At 41.3% G+C, this 12,358-nt stretch overlaps 1 protein-coding gene across 1 annotated transcript; it reads left to right on the top strand.

Annotated features, from left to right (window-relative positions):
- Positions 1–6,780: 6,780 nt before the first annotated feature.
- Positions 6,781–11,774, top strand: coro1b (coronin, actin binding protein, 1B). Its single transcript, XM_030780120.1, has 10 exons — positions 6,781–6,987; positions 7,420–7,542; positions 8,000–8,129; positions 8,881–9,062; positions 9,178–9,297; positions 9,583–9,687; positions 10,036–10,181; positions 10,362–10,419; positions 10,936–11,217; positions 11,652–11,774. The coding sequence occupies exons 1-10, from the start codon at positions 6,784–6,786 to the stop codon at positions 11,772–11,774; spliced, it is 1,473 nt and encodes a 490-aa protein (XP_030635980.1). The 5' UTR covers positions 6,781–6,783.
- Positions 11,775–12,358: the final 584 nt, after the last annotated feature.

Below are 12,358 nucleotides of genomic sequence, written 5' to 3'. Positions count from 1 at the left end.
CCTCAACAAATATAATAATCACGTAAGACAATCAGTAGGGATCCCAGGAGCGTCAAACAACACATGCTCCAAAACAAAGAGGAGACCACACAGTCAGATCATGTTATCTACAAATTAACATCACTAACACTTTTGGAGGAATGTTTATTTGGAACAACTTCCTGTTTGAACCTGTTGGTACATGCACTGGTTTTCCTTGTATGGATGGCGTCGATTCAAATGAAAACTGCACAGTTTCAGGGAAGAAGTTATAAAATTGTTACATATATGGTTGAAAAACCCTTTTGGCATAGCCAAGTGACATTTATATGTAAGGGTGCAAAAAAATTACATAAAAAGACAGATTTTACATTATGTCTGGAATTTGAGATATCATCCCTCTTTTTGCTTTTTTCCACCCACCCTTTGGTTTCAGCATTATATTATAAATGGCTTTTATGTTATTTTAGCACTGTGTGGAGTCCTTGAAATGCCTTAACCTGTGTTTTCCCGTTCTGTGCTATCATTGTAAGTATTTTAAATTTAATCTGAAAATGTAAAATGTTATATGATGTAAACTATTTGGGTGGCTGTATTTGAATCCAGTGTTTTTGCCTTGTAGTGTGTGTGTGTGTGTGTTTATGTGAACTTGTGTTTGTGTATGTGAGAGACAGACAGACATAGGCCTGGTCAGGTCTCATGACACACTTGTGTATTTCAGTCTTTCTCCTGATGAATCTTCATTCTGCCCTATGTGTATCGTCTCTTCCAGTCTGTCCCGTCTGGCTCTAACTGAAACAGTGCAGGGTCGAAGATGGAATAGAACGGAGTGCCATAATTAGCCTTGACCAGGTTGGCCAGGCACCCTCAAACTTACTGAAAGCACTGAACTACATAATAAAGACAAAATCATTCTTCAGTCTGACGGTTTTAACCTCTGTGGGTGACTAGTGATATCATCTTTCACCGTATCAGAGGTTCAGACACATCTGTGATTTTTATCATGCGGCCAGTGGACGGTCTGGGGCTAACAGAGAAATGGTAACGCGAGTTCGTGTACATGATCCGCTTGACGTAAACTGACTTCAGACTTGACTCAAACTCTGAAGCATAAGCCTCGTTCACATTGCATCTCTCTTAAGGCGAAGATTGTTTAAATTAATAAAATGGCTGCTTATGAAAGTCTCTTCCGTCGCTGCCCCTTTTTTTCTAACGAAAGCGAACGACAACTAATTTCGTCATAGCCACGATGCTTTACTGAGGTGTTTGGTGGTGTCGCAACGGCAGAACCGCCGTGGTGACTGAGATATGTTAAACTGTAAAAATGTTCATTATGTTGTCATCCAGGTATTCGGCTGTTAACGCAAACGCGTCCGAGTTCATGAAAGTCATGACATGGTCCAAAAAAAACTGAGTTCAGACACTGCCACTCAGACTCACTCTGCTCAGAGGTATCTTTTGTGTATTTGGTGAGTGCATTTTATATCACAGTATTTCTGGTACTGCAGTTCTTCATCCTCGTGTTTTAAGAAGTTTTCTTTATATCTTTCAGAAGTTCCCAACTTCAGCTATCCTCTAACAAGCCCAAGAACACCCCTCTACTTTCCGTGAAGGGCTCAAAAGAAAAAAAAAAGGAAAACAAATTATAAAGAAAAGTGGAACAAAGACTCTTGGTTTTACACTCCACTCTGGAACTACTGCTGTGACAGTACTAATTACAGAGCCATTATGGTAAAATCTCCTTCAGAAACCCCAACTGATCCCACTAGCATTTATTGCATTGCAAGTTTCATCCTTGTGGACACTTAGACAGATCGAGCTACAAGGAGACCGAGCGAGAGGACTTTAGAACACAAACGTAACATCTGCGTTGACCACTCTTAACTGTACATCGGCAAAACATGACCAGATCACAAACACTGGTGGTGATATGATTAAACACACCTATTGTATCACTCTTGAATGACTCCTTAGGCAATATTCTTCACGTTGAGGATTCAAATAGGCCTACAGTATATTTACGTATTTTACTTCTTAGTGCGGGCGACATCTTATGGTATTTTGTGGAATTGCAACAAATAGTTCACGACGCTTCCTAAATTCTTCGTCCCCGTTGGGCTTGGCCTGTTCTGATGAAGTCCACGTTTCGGTGACTCCCTGTTTCCCCCGAACAAGTCATTTTCATATTGAAAACTCATATCTGTGCGAGGAATTTTGTTCTCCCTCTTGTTCTCATTTTTTCAATGAAAAATATACACACAAATTTACTGAATAAACGAGTCCGCATAAATGAGTCAGAATTCAAATACAGGCTCATGTTTAACTCTTAACATAAATAACAAACAAATAATTAAAAATACATACAAACATGAATGCTGAAAAAGAACACCGACCTCGTAGGTTAGCTTAGGTGTTAATTTCACGCGAAGCTGCCCCTAAAAAAGAACAAAACCTAACAGCAGCTATAGCATCTGCTATCGCCTCGAACCCAGCCCCTAGCACTCTTACCTCCACAACCCCATACTTAATATTTTATTTAAGCCTTAAACAGTGCAAAACCGCAAGATTAAAATGAAATCGACGAAGAAAAATCATGGAAAGCGATAATGAAGAGTTGAGCTGGAGAGCCGACGAAGAGTTCCAACTTCATCAGCAAGCAAAGTGCCACAAGCATTCGTTCTCAGTAAACACATTGGATTGTTTATTGTTATTCTTAGAGGTTTCTATAACTGGAGGATGTTTCGTTAACAATCTGCTCCATTGTTATACTGGATCTGCGGCTCATAACTGTAGCTCCAGTTTAACGGTATGTTCTTGGCACTAATGATAAGGATGGCATTGGGATATTTGCAAAAGTCATCAGTGAGTGGGAGCATAGTGGAATGTTGGGAACAAGAAATTTGGAGATCGTATCTGTCTGCGTTTTTGCGGAAATGTTGGGTTACTGTGTGAAGCCAAAAAGTGAAATTAATTAGGTTTGGTAATGTTTGCGTCAGTGAAGTTTATTTTAATTTACCTTTGAGGAAATCAGATGCTGAAAAATTGTTGAGACACGCGTTTTGTATCATTTCAAAAGTTTTAGGAGGATTTCAGAGGGATGGTCTCTCCCTCTTTGGTAAGCGTTTATGACGTCGAGGAACAGTGGCTTTTATTTTGACATTTTTGTAAACATAAAGAGACTGAATCTCTATTCCCGTATCCAGCATTGTACTCCGGAGAAATTTCCTTTGCGGGACGAGTGAAAACTGGTGAAAATGGTACTCCTGTAATTTATTTGTTTTGTAATTTCTAAGTTTTTATCCAAAAAGATAACAAGGAAGCCATTGTAAGATTTTTGGAACGTGCCAGCCAAAGTTGAGTGAAGGCACCAATAATAAGCAGTAGCCTAATATGGAAGTGGTGACTTACAATTTCTCTTATACAGAAAGTCCATTGTTATAGTTTTGAGGCTTTATTATTGGAGGTGACTTTATGATGGGAGGAAAAAAGCAGCTGTAAGTTCATGAGTTAGGTTGGGACTTGAGACATCTAGACATATAAATGTAGAATTTGTCAAACATACAGATGAGATTTAGAGGATTTCCGAAATCTTTATCAGTTTCGACAAAGTGAAAATGTACCATACTGTCAGGGATATTAATGAAACAGAAGAACATGGGCAGTAAAACTATAGACAATTGACCCCAGACATATTTAAAGACAAATGAAAAAAAAAAAAAAGAAGAATAGTTTCATCCTCAGCTGAACAGAAGAATTGTAGAGAGCTGTTTTCATTCCATTTTATTTTTTTGTTAATGATTCATGATTTTAATATGTACCTCTTATTTTATTACGAGGCTTGAAAGTAAGATATAACAACAACCCTTTGACATAGGAATTAGTTTTTACACCATTCCAGGCAGCCGTAGAGTCTGATGTAGCGATAGAGATTCTAATTAACCGACTGGCACATTTAATATCTCAGGTACCAGTTCTTTGTATAGAAGGCAGAGGAACATATTGAGCAACATTGCAATAAATCATAAGATTTAAAAAATAATAACAGATTGGTAGGAATGCATTTCAAAGTTGTCTAGCAATGTTTACTCAAGATTTTGCAGCAAAATCATTGACAGTGGGGACATCTACTCTTACAATCAATTCTGAAACAAATAAAATTCAACCAGTCTTTAAAAATAAACAGAGAAATTAAAAGGGTTACAGCTTGATAGTATAAACTGAGTGTTCCAAATAACACGAGGAGAAACGTTATGCTTGAAAATCAGTTTCAAATAATCAAGGGCTTGTTTGTGGAACCCAGATAACTTAACGTTTAATCAACACACAGGCCATTTCAGTGATAACTGATCCTTCCATTTTTGTTATCGGTACTACTTTCAACTTATACAGCTTCTGTAAACCATAACGTTCATTTATATACAAATATGTGCCTACATATGCACAGAGAGAGAGAAAGAGATAGAGAGAGAGCGCTTAGAGTTGTTACTGGGCGACACGATACACTTTGGAGGACCGTGTTTCTTAAGTGTACTGGCGACATAAGCACAGGTCTGTGTCTCAGTGAAGATCGTTGAGTGAGGGAGGGAGAGACTCCCCCTGGAGTACTCCACCGTCGGATGGACCACAATTGGGAACCTTTACTTTGAAAAAAAATACTGATGAAATCTCGCGCTGTGTATGACTTCACGGTATTCGTGGACGCAGCGGTTAGTACCAGGCGCATTCTCAGGAATTCTGCTCTTAAGCAGCATCCATTCTCTTTTCGCTAGCACAGGTGTCTGTGTTGTCTTTGCACTTTTAGTCTCTGCATATCCTTTTTGTATATGTTTTGTAACACTTCAAAATTCAAGTTTTAATTTAGATAATGTGAGCACGGGAGTGGTTGGGGATTTTGGGATTACGCTCTATGACCCTCAGTTTAATTAGTAGCCGATTATTTTTTTCAGGAAACGGTGCTCATGTCCTATCGGGAACACAAGACTGTGCGTCTGGAGAGGATTAAGTTAGCTGCCTTTGGTGACGGATTGTTTTGTTCGTAGGCTTTCTTCCCGATTTCCAGTTCTTGTTGTCGATCTCTCTTGGTTGATCAACCAAGTACTTTGAGGGATACCCGAATTTGAGGTACAGTGGTTTATAGTTAATAATGCTACCTCAGTCTAGTCTAATTCACAGTTTCAATAGTAGGCTAGCTGATGTTGCCGATACATTGTTGGATGCAAAGAGATACTGGCGGTCGGGTCCTGTCCCATCTAAATTATCTGTAGCCGACACCTCACGCTTTCTGTGCAGATTGATGTAGAACCTTTTGGACGCTTTGACTGTTTTGTATGCCTAACGCGAGCGCCACTCCCACTCTAATCTGACATTCAAATTGCGATGTTAGTCGGCCTGCGCCCTTGAATTCTCCAGTGGTGTGAATAGGATTTGTGCGCGCGCAGCAATTTTTTCTTAACCTACATTACAGGCTAGGCAGTGAACAGTTCGCTGCCCATGCGGCGACGTCAAGCCCTGTTCACCCGATCTGAGTACATGAGAACTCCCCATTCATTCACCGACTGTCTCGCATTTCATTCACTTACCAGCATCCTAAGAAACAGCGTGCTCGATATAAGACCGCAGCGGAAATACATGGGAAATTCTAAAAAACAAACAAACAAAATGCACATAATCATGAAACCTTGTAAACCACCCTGTCAGCGAACACAACTCTCGGATGAAAATTACTTAACTCAGCTTTTCGATACTGGTCACAGATCACTTAGCACAACGCATACAGAGACAGATTTCTTATATTGAACAAGTAACTCATTTTGAGTGCCCGACCGGCCCTGTCTGCCAGATGTAGACAACTCACAGGCCTGCTCGGGTCTTAGCCCAGTACAGGTTTTGGCATGAAGGCTTTGCGGTATTGAGTTTAGCTCTTTAACGTCTGTTTCGGTTTAAGACCTTAAAAGAGTGTAGAGAAAACGCTTGTCACGTGAGAGCGCCTTAGCTTCTTGTGTTGCAATGGACAAAAAGCAGCCAGTCTCACTTTGACACCCTTGATAACACACTTAGTAGTATATATGCGACCGAACCCGCTACAAAATGAACAGTTAAGTGGCAAGTCACCTCAGAAAGATAAGATAACAATTGCCAACTTTATGTGGTGCGGTGGGACGATGTAACCTTTTGCCCATAACAGAATTACAAAGCTTAGATGCTTACCCCTGAAATGCGCTGTTCTCCTGTTTATCCTGTGAGACTACGTGTTTTACCTAATCCAGCACTCACACGGCAGATTATGTCAGTCAGAGGTGATTAGTGTATGACTGCACCCGCATGGTGCTGTAGGGTGAGTATTAATTAGAAACCTGTACAATTTAGAACACACTGAAATCAGTAGACCAGTTTAAGGCTTGACTGAAGTAGACTATGGAGACTGGATCGAGGGCTTGCTCCGTTTAGAGCGGCTCCACAGTAACTCAGTATACGTTTGTTTTTAGGTCAGTTCTCTATTCCGTTGGCTGACGTATCAGATTTCAGATTGTGATACTTTTTCTATCTCTTTTCACTCGCAATTACATGCTCAATTTGTATTTACAGAAGTAAATTGCCAGAGTAAATAAATAAAGTAAATAATACTTCAAATGATCAGATGGACTAATTTGCTGTTCTTCTCGCGAGTGCTATATTAGTAAAGGAAGGAGTGAAATATTTAAGAAAAAAAATTTTTTGTTATGATGCTCTGAACTCTATATAGTGTTCCCATTCACGCAAAGCGCTGTGAAAAGAATTTTTTTTGCGATCTTGTCATCCGCAGAAATGTCTTTCCGAAGGGGCGTGGTCAGGCAAAGCAAGTTCCGCCATGTGTTTGCTCAGGCCTGGAAGGCGGAGCATTGTCTTGATGACGTCAGGGTGACACGGGTCACATGGGAGGGGCCTCTGTGCGCAGCCAATCCTAAATTCATAGCCGTTATCGTGGAGGCCGGAGGAGGCGGAGCCTTCCTGGTGTTGCCCATCAGCAAAGTGAGTGTCTGACGCACCTTCTTAGTTTACCTATAGATTCGTGATAAATAGAATTTCATTTATATGACTTATCACGAGCTACTTTGTCTTTAGACATTGAGTGGAGGGAGTTCAACTCAAACAAGCTGAAATAAAAGAGAATGTATGTAAAGAAATTTCAAAAGAGCTAGAAAATTGCTAGCTATATTTTGTTACAGTAGGCATCACAGAATTGTTGCTGCTAGAATATTTTTTGACTGTGAAAGACTGTACGTGATGTAAACGGACTTTCAGTTTTCTCAGTTAAGCAAGACTTTACATACAGGCCTGAACCAACACATATCCTTAATCTGTTCACCTGTTATTTTCTGTATTACATTACCCTCTGATGAATATTTAGGGTAATGACTTTTCAACTTTCATTGATATCTGTGTGGCTCTGTTTTACCCCAGAGTGGGAGAGTGGACCAGACGACACCAACAGTCTGTGGTCACGCTGCCCCAGTGCTGGACATCCAGTGGTGTCCACATGATGACAATGTCATCGCCAGCGCCTCAGAGGACTACACGGTGAAGGTGAGGACCTAGGGCAGGCAGTGTTACGCACAGACATGGCTCTGTTTAACAGATCTAAAGTGCAGATTCACTGATACCAGTTGGCATCCAAAAATGACTTGCCCATTAGACTCTTGTCTTGACGTGGAGGTTTCTTCTCAGTGTTAAAGCCGAGAGAATTTCCCTTTCTTGCTGTTAGGTCAGGCATGCTCATCTGGGCTTTGAAGCTGGGGATTCTTTAAAGCCACTTTATGACATGCTGTGCTGCAAAAAGACCCATGAAAAACATTTATTTTTTGTTTTTTAAATGTTGTGTGCTAGTGGTCGGTTTGTGTTATTTCTGGGTTCTTGTAGCAAGTTTTTCTTGTTTTTTGTGTTCTTGGGGCAGGTTTCTATTTGTTTTGTGTTCTGGTGGTAGGTTTGTGTTATTTTTGTACTCTGGTGGAAGATGTGTGTTATTTTTGTGTCCTGGTGGCAGATTTGGCAGATCCCTGATGGGGGTTTGACCGCGCCCTTGACAGATGCCATAGTGACTTTGGAGGGACACAGTAAGAGAGTGGGCATCGTAGCCTGGCACCCGACTGCCCTCAACATCCTGCTTACTGCTGGTAATTTCCTACTCTGTGTGTGTGTGAAATCAGTTCTGAAAGCAGCCACATATAAATTATCAGACTGCTAACATTCCACATGAACGAACTCAAAAGATTTCATTAAATTAGATTTCTCGAATATGTTGGTAGCATCAGGATTAAGTGTTATGTGCAACTTTATCAGTCATACAACTGTCTCTGTCAAGGGAAAATCAGACAGAATTTGCATTAAGATACAGAGCCTACTCCCTAAAATGCAAATATACAGTCTGCGGGTCAAGGTTTGCTAGTTCTTCTGCTGAGCTGTGAGGCCTATCTCACTGTTATTGACTACCGTTTCAATGCCACTGCACATTTTCCAGTCTGATAAACTGGGACACGTTTCTTTGGATGTTACCAGTGAAGAAATTCCAAAAATAAAATGCAGACAGACACAGGGTCTCCGTGGGTCATGGAATTAGTGGAAAATTGTGAAAAAACTTGAAATCTTCTTTTCAGTGAGAGAATTTGTTAATGTCATTTAAAAAGTCAAGTAGACGAATCACATTTTATATGAAAGAAAAATTGCAAGTGATCAACTGCCATTGCAGGCTGATAAATAATTTCTGTTTTTTTGTTTTGTTTTGTTTTATTTTTTATAATCAGATGACGTTTAAAAGTGATGGACTTTGGAGTCTGACTTTAATTAGAAACCCTGGTCTAACATGTTTCTACACTGCTGTGTGTGTGCCCGTGTGTGTGCGCGCATGTGTGCGTATCTGCCTGCTAGGCTGCGATAACGTTCTGTGTATATGGGACATTGGCACCGGTGAGTTGGTGTACCAGCTTACTGATGCCCACCCTGACCTGATCTACAGCGTGAGCTGGAACAGAGAGGGTAGCGCCATCTGTACCACCTGTAAGGACAAAGCGCTGCGCATCATTGACCCACGACGCGGAACTGTCCTCAAGGTGGCGTTCTTCTCCCGTACTGTCATCCGAGAATGTGTATCCGGGCGTTTTCAGAGCAGTCTGTCTCACTGGCGTTAACTTTTTCTTTGTTTGTTTGCGATTTGACATTATCCAGGTCAGAGAGAAGGCACATGAGGGCTCGAGGCCAATGAGGGCGGTGTTTTTAGCCGACGGCAAAATCCTCACAACGGGTTTCAGCCGCATGAGCGAGAGACAGTTAGCACTCTGGGATACGGTGAGGAGAGGGGAACCGTGGACTTCCACAACGTTCTCTTAACCTATCAGAACTTGGTTGTTAATGGTTCTGATTCAACCCTCTGTATCTGTATTACAGCAGTTGTTACACTGTAGATTGGTAGAGAATAGCATTCATACACTGACTTTTTTTTAGAGGTCTGTGTATTGCACAGTTTTCCTCGTGTTTCCCTTTCACACCCGAACTAGCATCCCCATGAGCTTAGCACTGAATGCATTTGCTGTCATAATGAAAGAGTTCTGATTTGGATTTCTGTTTGTTCAGAGGGATCTGTCTGAACCAATGGCGGTTCAGGAAATGGACACTAGTAACGGAGTTCTGTTGCCTTTTTATGACCCAGACACGAACATGGTCTACCTCTGTGGAAAGGTAAGTCCATTCATGCTGCTAGTTTTAGCTTTAAACACAATACACGGCACAGGTTTCACTTGTGGGACTGAGAACTGAGGTTTACCATTTCAAACATGTTCCCAGTGCCAACACAGAGAAAACAGTAACTGCTGCAACTTTGTATTTGATGTCATGTAGTGTCACGCTAAGAGTGTACTTTGCTCTATCTGATGTATAGGGAATAATTCATGCTCATCTTATTGAACTCGGTGGGTCTCTAGTTTTCTCCAAGTCCACCGAATAATGAATCAGAAATTCTCAGTTACAGAATATCCTCTGTGGCAGGATGTTTTGGTTTAATCTTCTCTCCTGTTCTCTGTCTCACAGGGCGACTGTACCATTCGGTACTTTGAGGTGACAGATGAGTCACCTTATGTACACTTCCTGAGTCTGTACAGTAGTAAAGAGCCCCAGAGAGGAGCTGGCTTCCTAAGCAAGAGAGGAGTAGACGTCAACAAGTGTGAGATAGCCAGGTGCTTACCTTATGCTAACACAACGTCTGTTTGCGGCTTTGTCCCAGCTCCTGTTACTGAAAAGACCTGTGGCAGCTGAACTGAGTTTAATGTATCTGTGTATTCATAAGTCAAGCAAGTTCACTTCCACCACTTAATTTTCTCCTTTTTCTTTTCAATCTTCCTCTCCATCTCTCTCAGGTTTTACAAGCTTCACGAGAGGAAGGTGGAGCCGATATCCATGACAGTGCCGCGGAAGGTAAGGTCGACATAAATGACAGTTGGATGTGTGCCAAGTTATCCATCCAGGAGAACATGGCTGTGGCTTTTTTAGAATACCCTGGCACTGTCGGCAAGTACAGCACAGCCGGGATTTAGACCACAAAGCACCTGCAGCCTCAGAAAGCACCTTAACCAGGCGTACCACTGGGGAGCCTAAATGTAGAACTCTTTAGTACCGCTAAAGTGTTTTCGGCAAAATAGACACAATAACAGTTTTACACAGAAGGAAACTCTGAAGAAACTAAGAACTATCAAGAGCAGCTCTGCCTGTAAACATTGTTTGGAGACAAAGGAGTCGAGTAAAAAAAATAAACCCATACAATATCGTTTATCACTCATTACACATGTATGTGCATGATGCGACACATTTTAGAATTACGAAAAAGACTGCCACAGACTTCAATAGAAATTGTTCCACTTTCAGTGAGTCAGTGCAGCATGATATGGACTTTAGAGAAGTGTTAAAAACAACTTCTCTCTGTTATCCTTCCAGTCAGATCTTTTCCAGGGAGACCTGTATCCTGACACCGCAGGGCTGGAGCCCTCCCTCTTAGCAGAAGAATGGATTGCGGGACAGGATGCTCCCCCAGTCCTAGTGTCTCTCAGTGGTGGGTACACACCACCCCCCTCCAAACACAGAGACACTCTGAGGTCCAGGCCTAAACTGCCTCATCAGGCAAACCCCACGACAATAAAGGAGACGGAGAACGAGAGGCCCGGGCAGCCAGTGCTTAGCAGAGAAACTGAGGAGGCGGCTGAAAAAGTGAAGACCGAGGTAGCTGCACTGCACTGTTATTCCAAGTGTTTTTGCAACACTCAACTCTGAAGTGTGATCTTAAAATAGGCTAAAAAGTTTTCGGGGAACATTCATATGTTGCGCTTTTGTGAACATATATTTGCATGAACTTGAATGCAAAGTGGCCTCATCCTAGTGATTTCTGCCCGGTTAAACAATATTTAACCGAGTGTAAAATTAATAGAGGTAACAGAGGAGCTAAACTCTGGTCATTGTGTAACACAGTCACAAATAAGTTACAAACCCTAAAGCTAGTTGTGCGGAAGACATATAAACAAATAAACACATACACAGTTGGAGTTATTTAATTTCTTTGTTAGACACGTTCTTCTGTTCGTTCTTGTTTTGTCACTAAGAACTTCATTTAACATACTTTTCTCTCTCCTCTCTCTCTCTCTCTCTCTCTTTCTCAGGAGGACCAGCTGTGCGAGGTCTTGGCGGAGGTAAGAGCCCTTCGTGCCCTGGTCCTTGCCCACGGCCATCGCATCGATGCACTGGAGCAGCAGCTGGCACGCATTGAGGATGGCGACGTGTGAGACCACAATGCCTACAATACCCGTGATACCTTTAGCCTTACTTTAGCTCACAGTAGCTTTTACCTCTGCAGTGAAGGAGACATGGAAATGTAGTTCAGTAACCAAGGGACAGTAAAGCTACAGATCAATTAGACTGAATAGATTACAGTTAAGTGGTATTTCAAATCCTCATAATGCTGCTTTCATAGAACACAACAGCTCATTGTGTTTGGAAATGATAATGTTTAGTAGCTTAGACAGACCATATTATAACTGTCAAACAAAAACAACATGGACGCTAAGGACTGGAATGGGTTAAATAGAACGGAAGTTCACCTCTCTTGACATATTTTACATGGATGAGGGCTATTTTATCATATCTGCTGCTGAATACAAACACTAATCTATTTTTGAGAGATGATAGGTTCAGAATATACGTCCACCCTCAAGTATATCTGGACTCCATCTAATCTTCCAATGTATTTCATCTAATCTTCCAATATATTGTGACTGTATTAACTTAAAAAGGAATGGCTGGACTACACTGATGTGCTAGCATTATGATCCCACATGCTGTATTTAATTGTTAGAACTGGTCTTCATCA

This window comes from Chanos chanos, chromosome 7 (genome assembly GCF_902362185.1).
Source record: "Chanos chanos chromosome 7, fChaCha1.1, whole genome shotgun sequence".
NCBI classification, from domain to species: Eukaryota; Metazoa; Chordata; class Actinopteri; order Gonorynchiformes; family Chanidae; genus Chanos; species Chanos chanos.
Note: the sequence above shows the minus strand (reverse complement) of the source record. Positions and strands in the feature narration are given on the sequence as shown.